Source organism: Polistes dominula, unplaced genomic scaffold (assembly GCF_049000335.1).
Source record: "Polistes dominula isolate Pdom_NZ unplaced genomic scaffold, Pdom_raw_medaka contig_16, whole genome shotgun sequence".
Taxonomy (NCBI): Eukaryota; Metazoa; Arthropoda; class Insecta; order Hymenoptera; family Vespidae; genus Polistes; species Polistes dominula.
In genome coordinates this window covers 2,347,818-2,360,100 of record NW_028301040.1, presented here as the reverse complement: position 1 = coordinate 2,360,100, position 12,283 = coordinate 2,347,818, and the positions used below count along the sequence as shown (strand labels likewise).

General features: G+C 36.1%; 1 protein-coding gene across 6 annotated transcripts in view; it reads right to left on the bottom strand.

The window, feature by feature from the left end:
• Nucleotides 1–12,283, bottom strand: part of LOC107064875 (popeye domain-containing protein 1) — a 55,380-nt gene that overhangs the window by 6,349 nt on the left and 36,748 nt on the right. For all 6 annotated transcript variants that reach the window (XM_089174878.1, XM_089174879.1, XM_015318039.2 and 3 more), the window contains 4 exons: nucleotides 3,895–4,237; nucleotides 3,045–3,442; nucleotides 2,270–2,691; nucleotides 1,352–1,617 (listed from right to left, as the gene is read on the bottom strand). In XM_089174878.1, the coding sequence (XP_089031004.1) occupies nucleotides 1,352–1,617; nucleotides 2,270–2,691; nucleotides 3,045–3,442; nucleotides 3,895–4,224 (1,416 nt within the window). In that variant the 5' untranslated portion in view covers nucleotides 4,225–4,237. The remainder of the gene's footprint in view (nucleotides 1–1,351; nucleotides 1,618–2,269; nucleotides 2,692–3,044; nucleotides 3,443–3,894; nucleotides 4,238–12,283) is intronic.

Sequence of the window (12,283 nt, the reverse complement as noted above, 5' to 3'; positions counted from 1 at the left end):
AGTCCGACGAGTGACACTATTTTATCTGGAAACGTGCTTAACTTAACACCTGTATTACGTTATCGCACCGCTATTTCTGTATATTTTCTTCTGCGTGCAGAGAGAAACTGACATGCAATTTTCGCGTTTACCTTTCCTAACACTTATCGTACCCATTCCCATATTTCGTGTCGAACTCAAAGTACTACTACGACGAGAGTTAATAAGACATCGAGAATTTTACGAGCTTACGAATCTTTTCCTTATTTTCAAGTAGTTTATTAAATAGCTCATTAGTTTTTTTTTCCTTTTATTATAATTGCTGTAATTATAGATCATTATTAAGAGTTAATTATGATTAAAATATCATTTTCACGATCGACAATTCTTTCATTGTATTAAAATTAATGTAGATTATATGGTGACAACGCTAAAATTAACTTTACGTGACTCATGAGAAAAACTGAAGAATCTTTTTTCTTTTTTTTTTTGACCTCTATTCGCAATGACAGCTGCTTCATTCGCGCGTGGGCAACAGTTGGAAGGTACTTCGTTATCCTATCTTTTCTACGAGTTTTGTTGGCCCGAAGAACTTCTTCTCAGTAAGGGTATCGATAGCAACTCCGGTGTACTAACTCAATATCAAGTCACTTTTCTGGCTCGCGAACGAACGATAATTGAGTTTTTGCGTCTCGCTACATTCTGCACTGAAGTTTTTCTTATTTTCTGATGTGAGTTATGCACGACTAACACGATAGAGCTTTCTTGCAATCTCTTTTAAAATATTTTGTTGTCACAGACGTATCGAGAACATACACACGAAACGACAAATCTGCTTTTCCTCGGAAATTATTCATGGTAAATTATCGTCGAATAAATCCTCGCGAAAATAAGAGAACGTTTTGCCAAAGTAATACGTTCCTTTTTCCCCCCACCCTTATTCTCTGTGTTTTATTATTATTTTTTTTTTTCATCCGGGGAATTCGGAGAAACGTGAATGCACTTAATTACGGTAATGTCCTTACGTGAAACTAATTCTCGTTCGATTTTACGACATTAAGATACATAGCGTAATTAATCTTAGGGAAAAAAGTTCAAATATTTCCGAGAGGACACGATTAACATACATTGTACAATTTATTTTACCCCTGTTTTAGGAAACTCCATTAACTATTTAAATTAGTTTAACATTCCTCTTGAAACGATCGAATTAAATTTATATTTACAAATTAATAATATAAACGACCGACATAAATGAAACGGAAACGATGATATGATAATTCTAATTTTATTCAAAATTTTGTTCTCGAGATCATCCCTTTTTTATATTTCGTTGAATATGAGATTCGTTCGTTCGACGAATTGAACTTACCTCCCTGGTGCCCTTTTTCGAACGCTTCCTATCGAGCTTCGGTGTTTGAGGTAGCAAGGTGTAATCGCCACCCGTACCACCACTACGTTGCCGAGTCAGTGGCGGATGTGAAATGAGTGGCGCCCGCCGTGGTGGCGAGAATTGAACACCTTGCGGCAGTAACGAATACCCGAGGTTTTGGCCCTGGGTGAAGGGCGAAGTCGGTGGAAAATGATTTGCCACCACAGGCGCCCAATACTGATGAGAGTATCGGGCCGGTGAACTTCCTGAAGAGAAAACCAATATCCCATGCGTCAATTTTACCGAGAGAAAACTCGTCAAAGTGCACAACTATTTTCTAACTTATTAACTATGCGTATAGTTTATTTGTTACGTATTATTTTTCTTCTTCTTCTTCCTCCTCTTAATTTTCTTTTAATAAATTCTGACATTACTTAAATATTGATAAAACATATCAATCGTAATTCGGATAGTTGTTGAAGTATAAGTTCAAAAATAATCGAGAATCCATCAGTAGCAATGGGTTGTGTTTATATAATACCATAGACCCATCATTGAAAGGATAGTAAACAGAACTGACAATGTAGGAAACTGGAGCGAGAAAGCGTTCGGAGTTTATGTACACGTTATGATAGATCTGTGGTATTTAGTTCATTACAGAAGTTTGGAGACCTACACGAGATTGTTGTCTCGCAAACCTTCGCTCGTATGCTGTACCGATGCAAGTCTTTCATATTTGCCAATATTAATGGTATACACTATACTATATATTTCATAAGTTTAGTAAATCAATTGTTAAAGTAAATTCTAGTAATAAAGAATTAGGTCAAAGTAAACATTGGATTTAAGTTTTTCAAAGTATTACTAATAAAGATGATACTTATTAAATGAGGTGAATATAATTGAAAAAGTTCTTACTGTCGCTACGCGGATTACTATGCCTCCTTTGCGCCTTCCACGTGGTCGAGCGAACTCTTCCGGCAGTTTCTGTGTTTACGGCGTCTACGCTAAGACTTCTGGCGACGCCTCTGTAAGGATTCGACGTGGTGTTCTCACTGACCGTGGAGACGTCAGCGAGTTGCTCGTTAAGGGCGTATAACTTGGACGTAATGTCCTTACCGATGAGGGTGTTGAGAACGATTTTTAACAACGGCCTATGCCTTAATACCCTCAGCAACTTTAACCTAGTCCAACAGATGTATGTACTGGATTCCTCGGCTCGTATCGTTACCTGGAAGACATCATCGATGTTTTCGTGCGTGGCCTCCCATTCGGGCGAATCGACGAATTGATAAGCGCTGACATGGTGCAGGTGAGTACCGTCGCACGTCACGTTCAGCCTGAAACCCAGACAGAGTTGGTTTTTTTCTCCCCCTCACGCACGCTACATAAATCTATCTTTCTTAAAGGCAAAAAAAAAAAAGAAAAACTTGACTATACAGTACGAGTATAGTTACCGTGCCTAATGTTTTATGCTCTTAATGATAAAAGAAACTCTTTTAAACGATGTTACATAGCATGAAAAGGGGAAACATACATTGAAATACTTCTTTCTAACACGCAAGAACGTCATTAATGGTGACGTCTTTTCGATAAGAATATAAAGGGGATCTTTTCTCTGTTATGAAAGGAAGAACAAAATAAACAAAAATTAAATTATTCTGTATAATACCGTTTAGATAAAAGTACTCACTGTCCACGCAAGAGTATTGATAGCCTTTCGTCCGCGGGCGTGATACCTTCGGTCGCATATGTTTGACCAGGATCCAATTTGAGTATCCTCGCTTCTTTGGCCAATTCTTGAAAGTGCTTTTTGCTGACCTTGTAAGGCTTGAAGAGCTTGAGGTACAGCTCCGCGAGCTCCGGGCTGAGAGCAGGCGGTAAAAATCGACAAGCTAGTATCAAGGAGTGTATGCCGTTTAAAAGGCCGAGGATAAGATTCCAAAGCATGGCGTCTAGAGCACATATGGTGATACCGGCCCACAAAGCAGCCAGCATAAATCCGGCCGTTAGAAACGTACGAAGGGCCAATACGGAGGCCTTAAACGAACGCGGCACCAGAAAGGCCACCATGTAAAATATATTCGCTGCCTGGAAAAAGAACACGTAAGTAAGATTAACTTTCACGAATTCGAAGAAAAAACCGATTTAGATTAACTTCCAAGCTTTACTGTGTTTGCCAAAAGTTTCTATGAGAAGCGAACAAAGTTAAGAAGAAAAGTTCCAACGAAATTCGTCTTAGATCGACGACAAGGATTCGTTATCGTTTAAATTTCAATTCGTTCATCGTCTTATTGTAAACATAATTTCTTAACGAAATACGACTGGACATTTTATATCTACGATATCGTAAATAAATCCAGACAAAGATGTAGCGACATAGGGATATTAACAAAATTCTCAGAAATCTTGTTACATTCAACGTGACCCGTGTAACAAAAAGCTTTCACGTGCTAAAAGGATACCAATATACGTGTAAAACTTTATACTTTATCTACATCTAAAGAATGTTAAAGGAGAAAAGATCACTAAGACGAACTGACCTGGAAGAGCTTGTGCTGTGCTGCCTCCCACTCGTCACAGTAGCCACCGGGTATCAATACGGTGGTGTTTAACCTCTCGGTCACGTTATCAGCAACCTCGGTGCCGTTCCACACGTCCACCCAAAGTCCTGTGTAATTTAACTCATCCAATGAGTAACCGGCGAAATTCGCGAGGTCGCTGTAATTGAAGGTATAGCCCTCAGTCGAGTAGGTCGTTGACGTGGGGTTGCTGAAAGGCGTCGTAGTCGTGTTCGACAAAAGGCTGCTCGCAGTCGAGGGAGCATCGCTCGTATTCGCCATTTTTCGTCGCGAGCGCGTGGTACGGGCCATCACCCTTCTCCCCCTAAAACAGAAACATACCACGTTTCGCCACGATACTTTCGATCGATCTTCCCTCTTTCTCTCTTTCTCTCTCCCTCTTTCTACCCTGTTTATTCTATTTCTTTTTTAGATCCTGCTCATTTCCTTCCCCCTTATTCATTAAATCGCTACAACCTCGAATAAGGTTCATTAGTTTCTTCATTATTCCTTCTACTAGGTAAAATTCTTTAAAAGATTGTAAATACTAATGGATGGTGGGTCTTTACATTTGTATATTTTGGTTTAAGTTATCCCATTTGAGTTCTCATAGGGTGACTCGTTTCATAGCATTTTATTGAACTTCTTAAAAGTATTTTGTACTTGTTTCTTCTTGACAAAAATATAAACTTAGATGATTCTTCTCGTCAAGAGGATCTCATTAAAAAATAGTCTACATTTCAATATTCAAATGATCACTTGGTATTATAAATAGAAAAGAATTGTAAAGTTATTAAGTAGAGCGAAGAAATAGCTTCGAGTATCACATTGTTTTCTAATTTTAGACCTAACCATTCTCGGTGGTTTCTGTTTTAAGCTCATGGGTTACCAAACTTGACAGTGGGCGTTGCGAATAAATATTCACGAGGACCCATCGACGTACGTTTGTCTAGACGCAATTTATTTTCTATATGTTTGTTGAGTGTAACCACCGCCTCGTCCATTAATCCATTTCTTTAGAACAACAACAAAGACGGGAACAAATTTATCATAGTAGAAAAGAATATGAGTCAGCAAATTTTTTCTTATCATTGTTATAAGACTAAATTATCGTCTTGGATATCGACGAATTCTAAAATTACATTTATGGAATAAGTGCGATTTCTACTGAACATTTTCGTGATTCTAGAACGTTAGACGATAGATTGATAAATATAACCAACGTGAATTTAGGATTAATCCATCTACGAATATTATCTTCTATTTTCAAACTACGATTGAAAAAGATCTTTCGAAATTACATCAAAGACCCGACATATATATTTTAGATTTCGTAGTAATCCTGAAGTGTTATTCTCGTTAATATCGACATTTCTAGAAACGAATGAACATCGAATAGATTACCATTCGTCGAAGAAGATTTTTAAAGAGAACGGGTGGGATTGGAAATGTTTAGGGCAGGCGATCAATCACCCAAAATCCACGTCCGATGACGTGCTCTCATTTTTTTTAGCGTGACGTAGTATCATCGTTCGCGCTTTTCATTCGAATTGAAAAATGTATATGATCCGCGTTCGTTTCTTGAATGTCTCATTTATAACCGGATGAATCGTTCTGAATGATATTTTGTCTAGACTTGTCGCATTGACTTTGAAAAGTCATGGTATTGCTACCGTATCTCCATGACGAGGACTCAGCTTAGATTATTTTCCATAAAAATTGAATATTTGACGCTATTAACAAGATATAAAAAGAAAAAGAGAGAAAGAAAGTGAAAAAGAGTAAGAAGAGAAAAGATGACTTTTTCTTTTGGTGATGGTGAGGGGGGAGAAGGGGGAGAGGGAGGGGAAGTAATCAAGAGATTCGAACGTTCTCGCGATTCTTTCACAACTCGTAGTTCACTTTGCCCTTTCAGCCACGTTATTTCCTTTTTGCGGTTGAATGTACAAAAGCGTAGCTGACTTTCGATTAAATTAAAAAAAAAAAAAAAAAAGAAGAAAAAGGGAGAAGTGGAAAAAAAATTGAAAGGAAGAAGTGGAAGAAGGGAAGGGGAAAAATGTCCGATAGCAAGGGATTTAACTGAATTCGTTCGAACAGTCCCGTTGAAACACGCTCGATGAAAAAGTTAGCAAAAAAGTAAGGTAAAAAGTTGTACTATCTGGAAATTCATCGGGCCTTTTAAGAACTGTCAGTTGTAGAGTTGCGGAAAATTAAAATGCTGCAATTTCGAAGAAAATTCTTTTACCGTGTACTAGGGTTATATCTATATATAGGATCGATGAGCTAGAGATCCCTTTGAAGGTACACGTAGTACCACTCAAGGAATTAATATAACCCGACCGATTTTCAAATTCCTGCACTTTTCTTGGTGAATTTCGCGCGTACACACTAAACCCTTTTCGTAACAAGATCCTGTGCTCTCGAGGAAGGTCTTCCTTTGAAGACTCAGAGTGTTCAAAGATGATGACTTGCAAATTGGTGAGAAGGAAAGTGGTAGTAGACGAGAAGGAAAGACTCCTTAACGACATGAAAGGTGAACAAAGATGAAAATATCGAAAGAATCGTATGGTTACTATCTTTTTATATGAAAAAGATAAAAAAACGAAAAAAAAAAAAAATAAGAGAAAAGAGTAAAGAAAAGAATTCATAGTAATAGTCGTATGCAAATCAGACTATAGCGGTCATAGTATAAGACGATGGTTGATGCATACAAGTATTCATGAAAGTTGGAACACTTTATTGCGCTCCATTTGCTTATGTCACGTTCCTCGTAAAATGTTTGCCGCGTCATTACTTCCGGTAATCTTGGCTCAATCAGTGCGGATTGTTAAACGGGCTGGCTGTCTTGGTGAACATATGGCAAGAAAAAAAAGAAAAGAAAAGAAAAGAAAAAGAAACTCGAACATTTTCAAAAACCTTCATCTAAATAAATTTGAACGATTTAGAAAGTAAATCATTAGATTTGAAATTGTTTATTACTGACTCAGGAATTATCTCATATCATAATGTATACGAAGTTAATAAAATTGTAGAATCCTTTTTTCGTACTTTTGACATAGAAGGAAGTTTCTTCGACAGTTTATAACGCAGAAGAAGCACCGAATAAATGTCTTGGACGTCGAGTTTCTTGAAACGTCTGAACCCAACACGCGAAAGGAAAGATATGTGGCGGTGCTTTTACTTTTAAAGAGTTACCCGATCGAAACTGTTTCAACTTTTACGCTCGTCTACTACGGTGTGTTCTCCAAACAACTCGGTCTCGATCGAGAAGTTTTAGATCCGGTGAACAGATGGAAGGAAGATTCTCGATGAAGCGAATCGGTATTCCTCAAATGCTGGCCTACTTTATCACGATTTTCTCTTTTTTTTTCTCTCTCTCTCTCTCTCTATGTGTCTTCTTTCTCTTTTTAACCGTATATTTTCGTTGTTATATCGACTAAAGAATTAGGACAAGCCGGTAAATTTTTTGTTGTGTTCCTTCTTTCACTGGCTATATGGAAGAAGCAAGACTCGGACAAAGCGCGTTAGATGAAACAGAATGGAACGTAAATCTCGAACGGTCGAGGCGCTTAACGATTTTTCAGCAGGGAACGTTTCCACATTCTTCACACTTGACTGCCACCCAGTGAACCGTCCAATTTGGAGGCCGCCGCTACCAGATGCTCTGATTCTTTCGTCCATAACAAGGAAAGAAGAAAATAAGTAAGACAAGAAGGAAAGGAGAAAGGAAGGAAGGAAGGAAGGAAGGAAGGAAATAAAGAAAGACGAAAGGAAAGAAATAAAAAATGTTCTCGAAGCTAAACTCAGAAGAAAGTTACTTTCCTTAATATTTAACTTCCTCGATTAACATCTTTTCTAGTAGCGTATACTCGTGTGCAAAAGATTTTACGAGAGAGAAAGAGAATAACAGAAGAAAAATATCCGTAGAAACAATACTGTTCGTCGTTCCAATTCCCACGAATTCTTTTATCCGCATGAAAGTTTCACCTGGTCATTTTGTCCTCCATGAAAATACCCTTTTTATTTTCGTGAAAATAACATCCGAATGTAGACCGTGTGTATAGGTGTATGCACATGAATTTATTCAATATATATATATATATATATATATATATATATATATATATATATATATATATATATTTCATATATATGTGTGTGGGAGTTTGTTTGTGCAATGTCCGACACATCGAGCGTCGAGAAATAAAATAGAAACAACTGGAAGAACGAGAGAGAGAGAGAGAGAGAGAGAGAGAGAGAGAGAAAGAGATAGATAGATAGAGATAGATAGAGAATTAGACAGAGAAAGGCAATAAATAAATTGGCGTTAAATTTTCGCTCGTTTCTCTCCTGGGAGAAATAGCGGCTATGTAAAATCCTTTTGCTTTTTAAATCCCATCACTGTTTCACGTGGATCGAAACGATTGTGTAAATAAAGTCAAGGATTTCTACGGTCTCTCATCGAGCGGTTACGATCTAAATGGTAGCGTAAATTTAGATGCAAATGTCCGAATGTACAACTAAGGTCTAAGAGGACGCGAAGGCCAACCATAATCGCACATCACAAATCCCTACGAAAATTCGATATCCAGGCTCGAAGTTTGAGCCAACCAACCTAAAGCTTTATGCGCTAAGGCATTAAACCCATCTAAACTCAGTTCGATGAGTACTAAGAAGAAACTTCTCTGACTGGCAGAGGGTTGAGAGAAGAGTAAACGATAGGAAACCGGAAGCATTCGGAAAATTAACTCGCAGGAATCAACAGCGGATTCCATAGTAGCATGTAGATCGATGTTACAATTGTTGAAGTTGCTATCTCCTGTTGACTTCAAACTTTGCTAGTGTTTGCACAGAAGATACTAAAAAAAAAAAAAAGACTTACTCATCTTCAAAAAAGCTTTTCTTAATAATAATAATAATAATAATATATACCTAGAAATAATATTTGAAATGAATCGAAATGACGTTTAAAAATTGAAACAAGAAAGTCTACTTCGATTCATTTACTTGCGTACACAAGTTCATATTTCAGATCTTTGCTGAGTCGTGTTGAATCGAATTATATCACGCCTAATTTAAAACCTAACAGTATTATATATGACCATTCATCTACCGTGACTCTGTTATCCATATATCTCTTAATATAAAAGTATAACGTACAAATATGATTTTCGAAGTAGACAAATTTGTCGCATTCACCGAGTCACTTTTTCGACTAGAAATTCTTCCAGACTTATTCCAGATGGAAATAACCAATCAAATTGCTCGCATAAGTCTACGTCCAAATATGTGTATATCCATTTATATATGTAGATGTATAATATATATATATATATATATATGGTAGAATAGAAAATGTAACAATCTACATAAACGAATACATAGAAATATACAAATGATTGGATGTATTCGAGCGTGATACAAGGATGGTCGCTCAAGTGACGAGCATTAAAGAAGGGGAAAAAGGAAAAAGCGATGCTGGAAGACGATAAAGAAGAGTAAGAGAAATGGCAAACTGGAACGAATGCATTGCATTTGCATTAAATCTTCATTCGGGCTGACTGGAAAACACGGACGTCCCATAAGACACATATATAGATATAATGCCTTCCTTTGGTTGCATGATACACCAACGGAACGAAGAACTTTTGGTCGAATGAAACTCTCGTTCGCTCAATTTCGAGGAATAATTTCGCGGTTATAATGGAGATCTTACGCTAATTCACTGCAAGTTTAAAGAACTACCCATTCGGAATTTTATTTCGTTTCAATTTGGTAAATCGCATGGGCGTATAAACAAAAAAAAGTAGTATTGGTTTTTGTTTTTAAATATTGCCAATTTTCTCATCGATCAATTTGTTCTTTTATTTTATTTTTTTTTTTGAACTTCCACTTTGAAAAGAATTATTTGAAATAAACAAATACATATTTTTATCTGGCAACATCTACGCGAATTGGATCGGCATTAAATTTTAATCGACGTTCTGGAATGGCTCGCATGTTTGAGAGAAAATATAGATTTAGCTATACGATAAATCACGGACCGATGTTATTTTTTTTTCTTTCTTCGGTCCAGCGACATTGATTTCGTTTCTCCGAGGGTCTCACGAGAGGCGAATATCTTGTCCTCCCTCTGTTTGTCAAGGAAGGAGTAAACCTAGTTCTTAACACCGTGCCAAGAATCCTTTTTGTACTTGTCCTCTCCTACCCTCTTGATTTTCACCAATGAAAATTACTACGTAAGAAAAACTGTTGATATGTTCTCTAAAGAATATCAATTTGTATTTAACCAATATTAAAAATTACCAAACTATATAATCTAATCTCCTTCTCTAAAATTTCATTTATAAATATTATACTTATGAGTATTACTTAAAAGAAGTAATAAAAACTGATGAAGAATCCTTTTTGTCAAAGAGAAGAAGAGGCATTATTAGATGTTAAATGAAAGTCTAGAATCTTCAAAAAAAAAAAAAAAAAAAAAAAGAACTTTGGACAGGTGAAGTGGAAAGCAGTGGAAGGTTACGCTTAAAGAATTTTTCCTCTCGTCGACAAAGAGGAAGGTTTTCCTCAGGAAATTAAGTCAATTTCCGGTGAGCTACTAGTTTCCAGATTTACGTTAAATCGGGTTAGCCTTTTTCTAGATCCGCTACCATCCGGATAAGAGATTTAAGGCCCTCTCTTCTCGGCCAGTTTCAGACGTTAGATTACGTACTACGTTGAAAACGTTATTCCAACTTGAAATAAGTTTGGGTTACGTATGTCTGCTTTTTCAATTGAATCGAACTCCCCCATCAAAATTTATTCTCTTTGAGTAATATGATTTGTTCTGAGCTTGCCATCATGACCTTTAAAAGTCATATCTTTGATAGAATTTCATTTGTCGAACTTTCATGATTGACATGGAATACCAGTTATTTCAGATTTAATTTCGTCGAGCAGATTACTTCTTGACATTTTTCCGTATGAAAAGTTTCTTCCCCCCCCCTTTTCGAATAAAACAAATCTCAATTAATTGAAACAATATTGATCGAACAAGGGAACATTTCTATTGTCTCAAGTACTGTTCGAAAAAGAAATCCCTTTTTATGTGTGCAAATTCATCGAAGATTTTAAAGATGCTAAGTGAAATGTCCTTCAAAATAAAAGAACAGAGGAAAAAGGGAACAAAGGTTAAAGGGGTTGGTACGTACAACGTACGTACCAGAGCTTTTTATACGAACACGAGCTAGAAGTGGGATCTGCATTCAATCTTTGCATCCCTCTTCGGTGCAGGAATTCAAAATGACCTTAGTCGGTATGAGTGTATGCATGTACTCACATACGTAAACTTGCAGAGAATGAGAGAGAAAGATAGATAGAGGAAAAAAGAAAGAGAGAGTGACGTAACACAATATATACATATATACATATACACACATACACACACATGCTGGAACGTTTTTTCTTTATCTCATGCAGGGATTCGGAAAATCTCAAAAACGTGACAAATTTCATCCTTTGTGTGTGGATTCAACGATTTTTAAAGTTCAACTAGTGAGCCATCTAAATGTATCCCTCTTAAATTCGATTTCAATCTTATACGCGTTTTAACTATAACATAAATTTTCTATGATATTTCACCTAAACATTGTGTCATTGGAACGAATATCCTAATACAGAATTTCAAACTATTATACCTAATCTAATTTAATCCGGGATTAAAGAATTAATTATACTATTGAAGATCATTCGATCATGAAAATTAGTGATTTATTATAGATCATTGTTGGATCAAGTTAAATTATACGATCCATTTATTTTATCATGTTCAAAATCTATTTCAAACTAATCGAATGAAACTACGATTTTTTAATCCGTTCAATACGATATTGCCAAAATGGAAATGACATTTTTCTACGATATTTAAATTTGTTCCATTCGATGTAATACAAATGAAAAAAAAAAAAAAGAAAAAAAAAACAGTAAAAATAAAATTTCTATCGAAATTCATTAACTAGTGTGTATTAAGGGGACCTTCTACTCTGCAATTTAAAAAAATTTTTTTTTTTTTTTTTTTTACATTTTTCGAATGTATATATATGTAGAAATATTGTGTTAAAATTTCAAAGAGATCCGATGTCTCTAACTACATTTTTGGTGCCTGAACGTAACTACCTCGGACCGCTTTCCTGAGCGTTCGGCGCGCACGGACGACTCTTATCTTGTTCAATCCTTTTCTCTTTCATTGTTTATTCAAGCAGTTTTTTTTATTGTAATCTGTCTAATCCTTCGTATTGTCAGGTATATTTTTCGGGGGATCAGACATAGAGAAATATATAACTGTCTGAGGATGATGATATATAGATTATTAAATTATGATGCTGTTAAT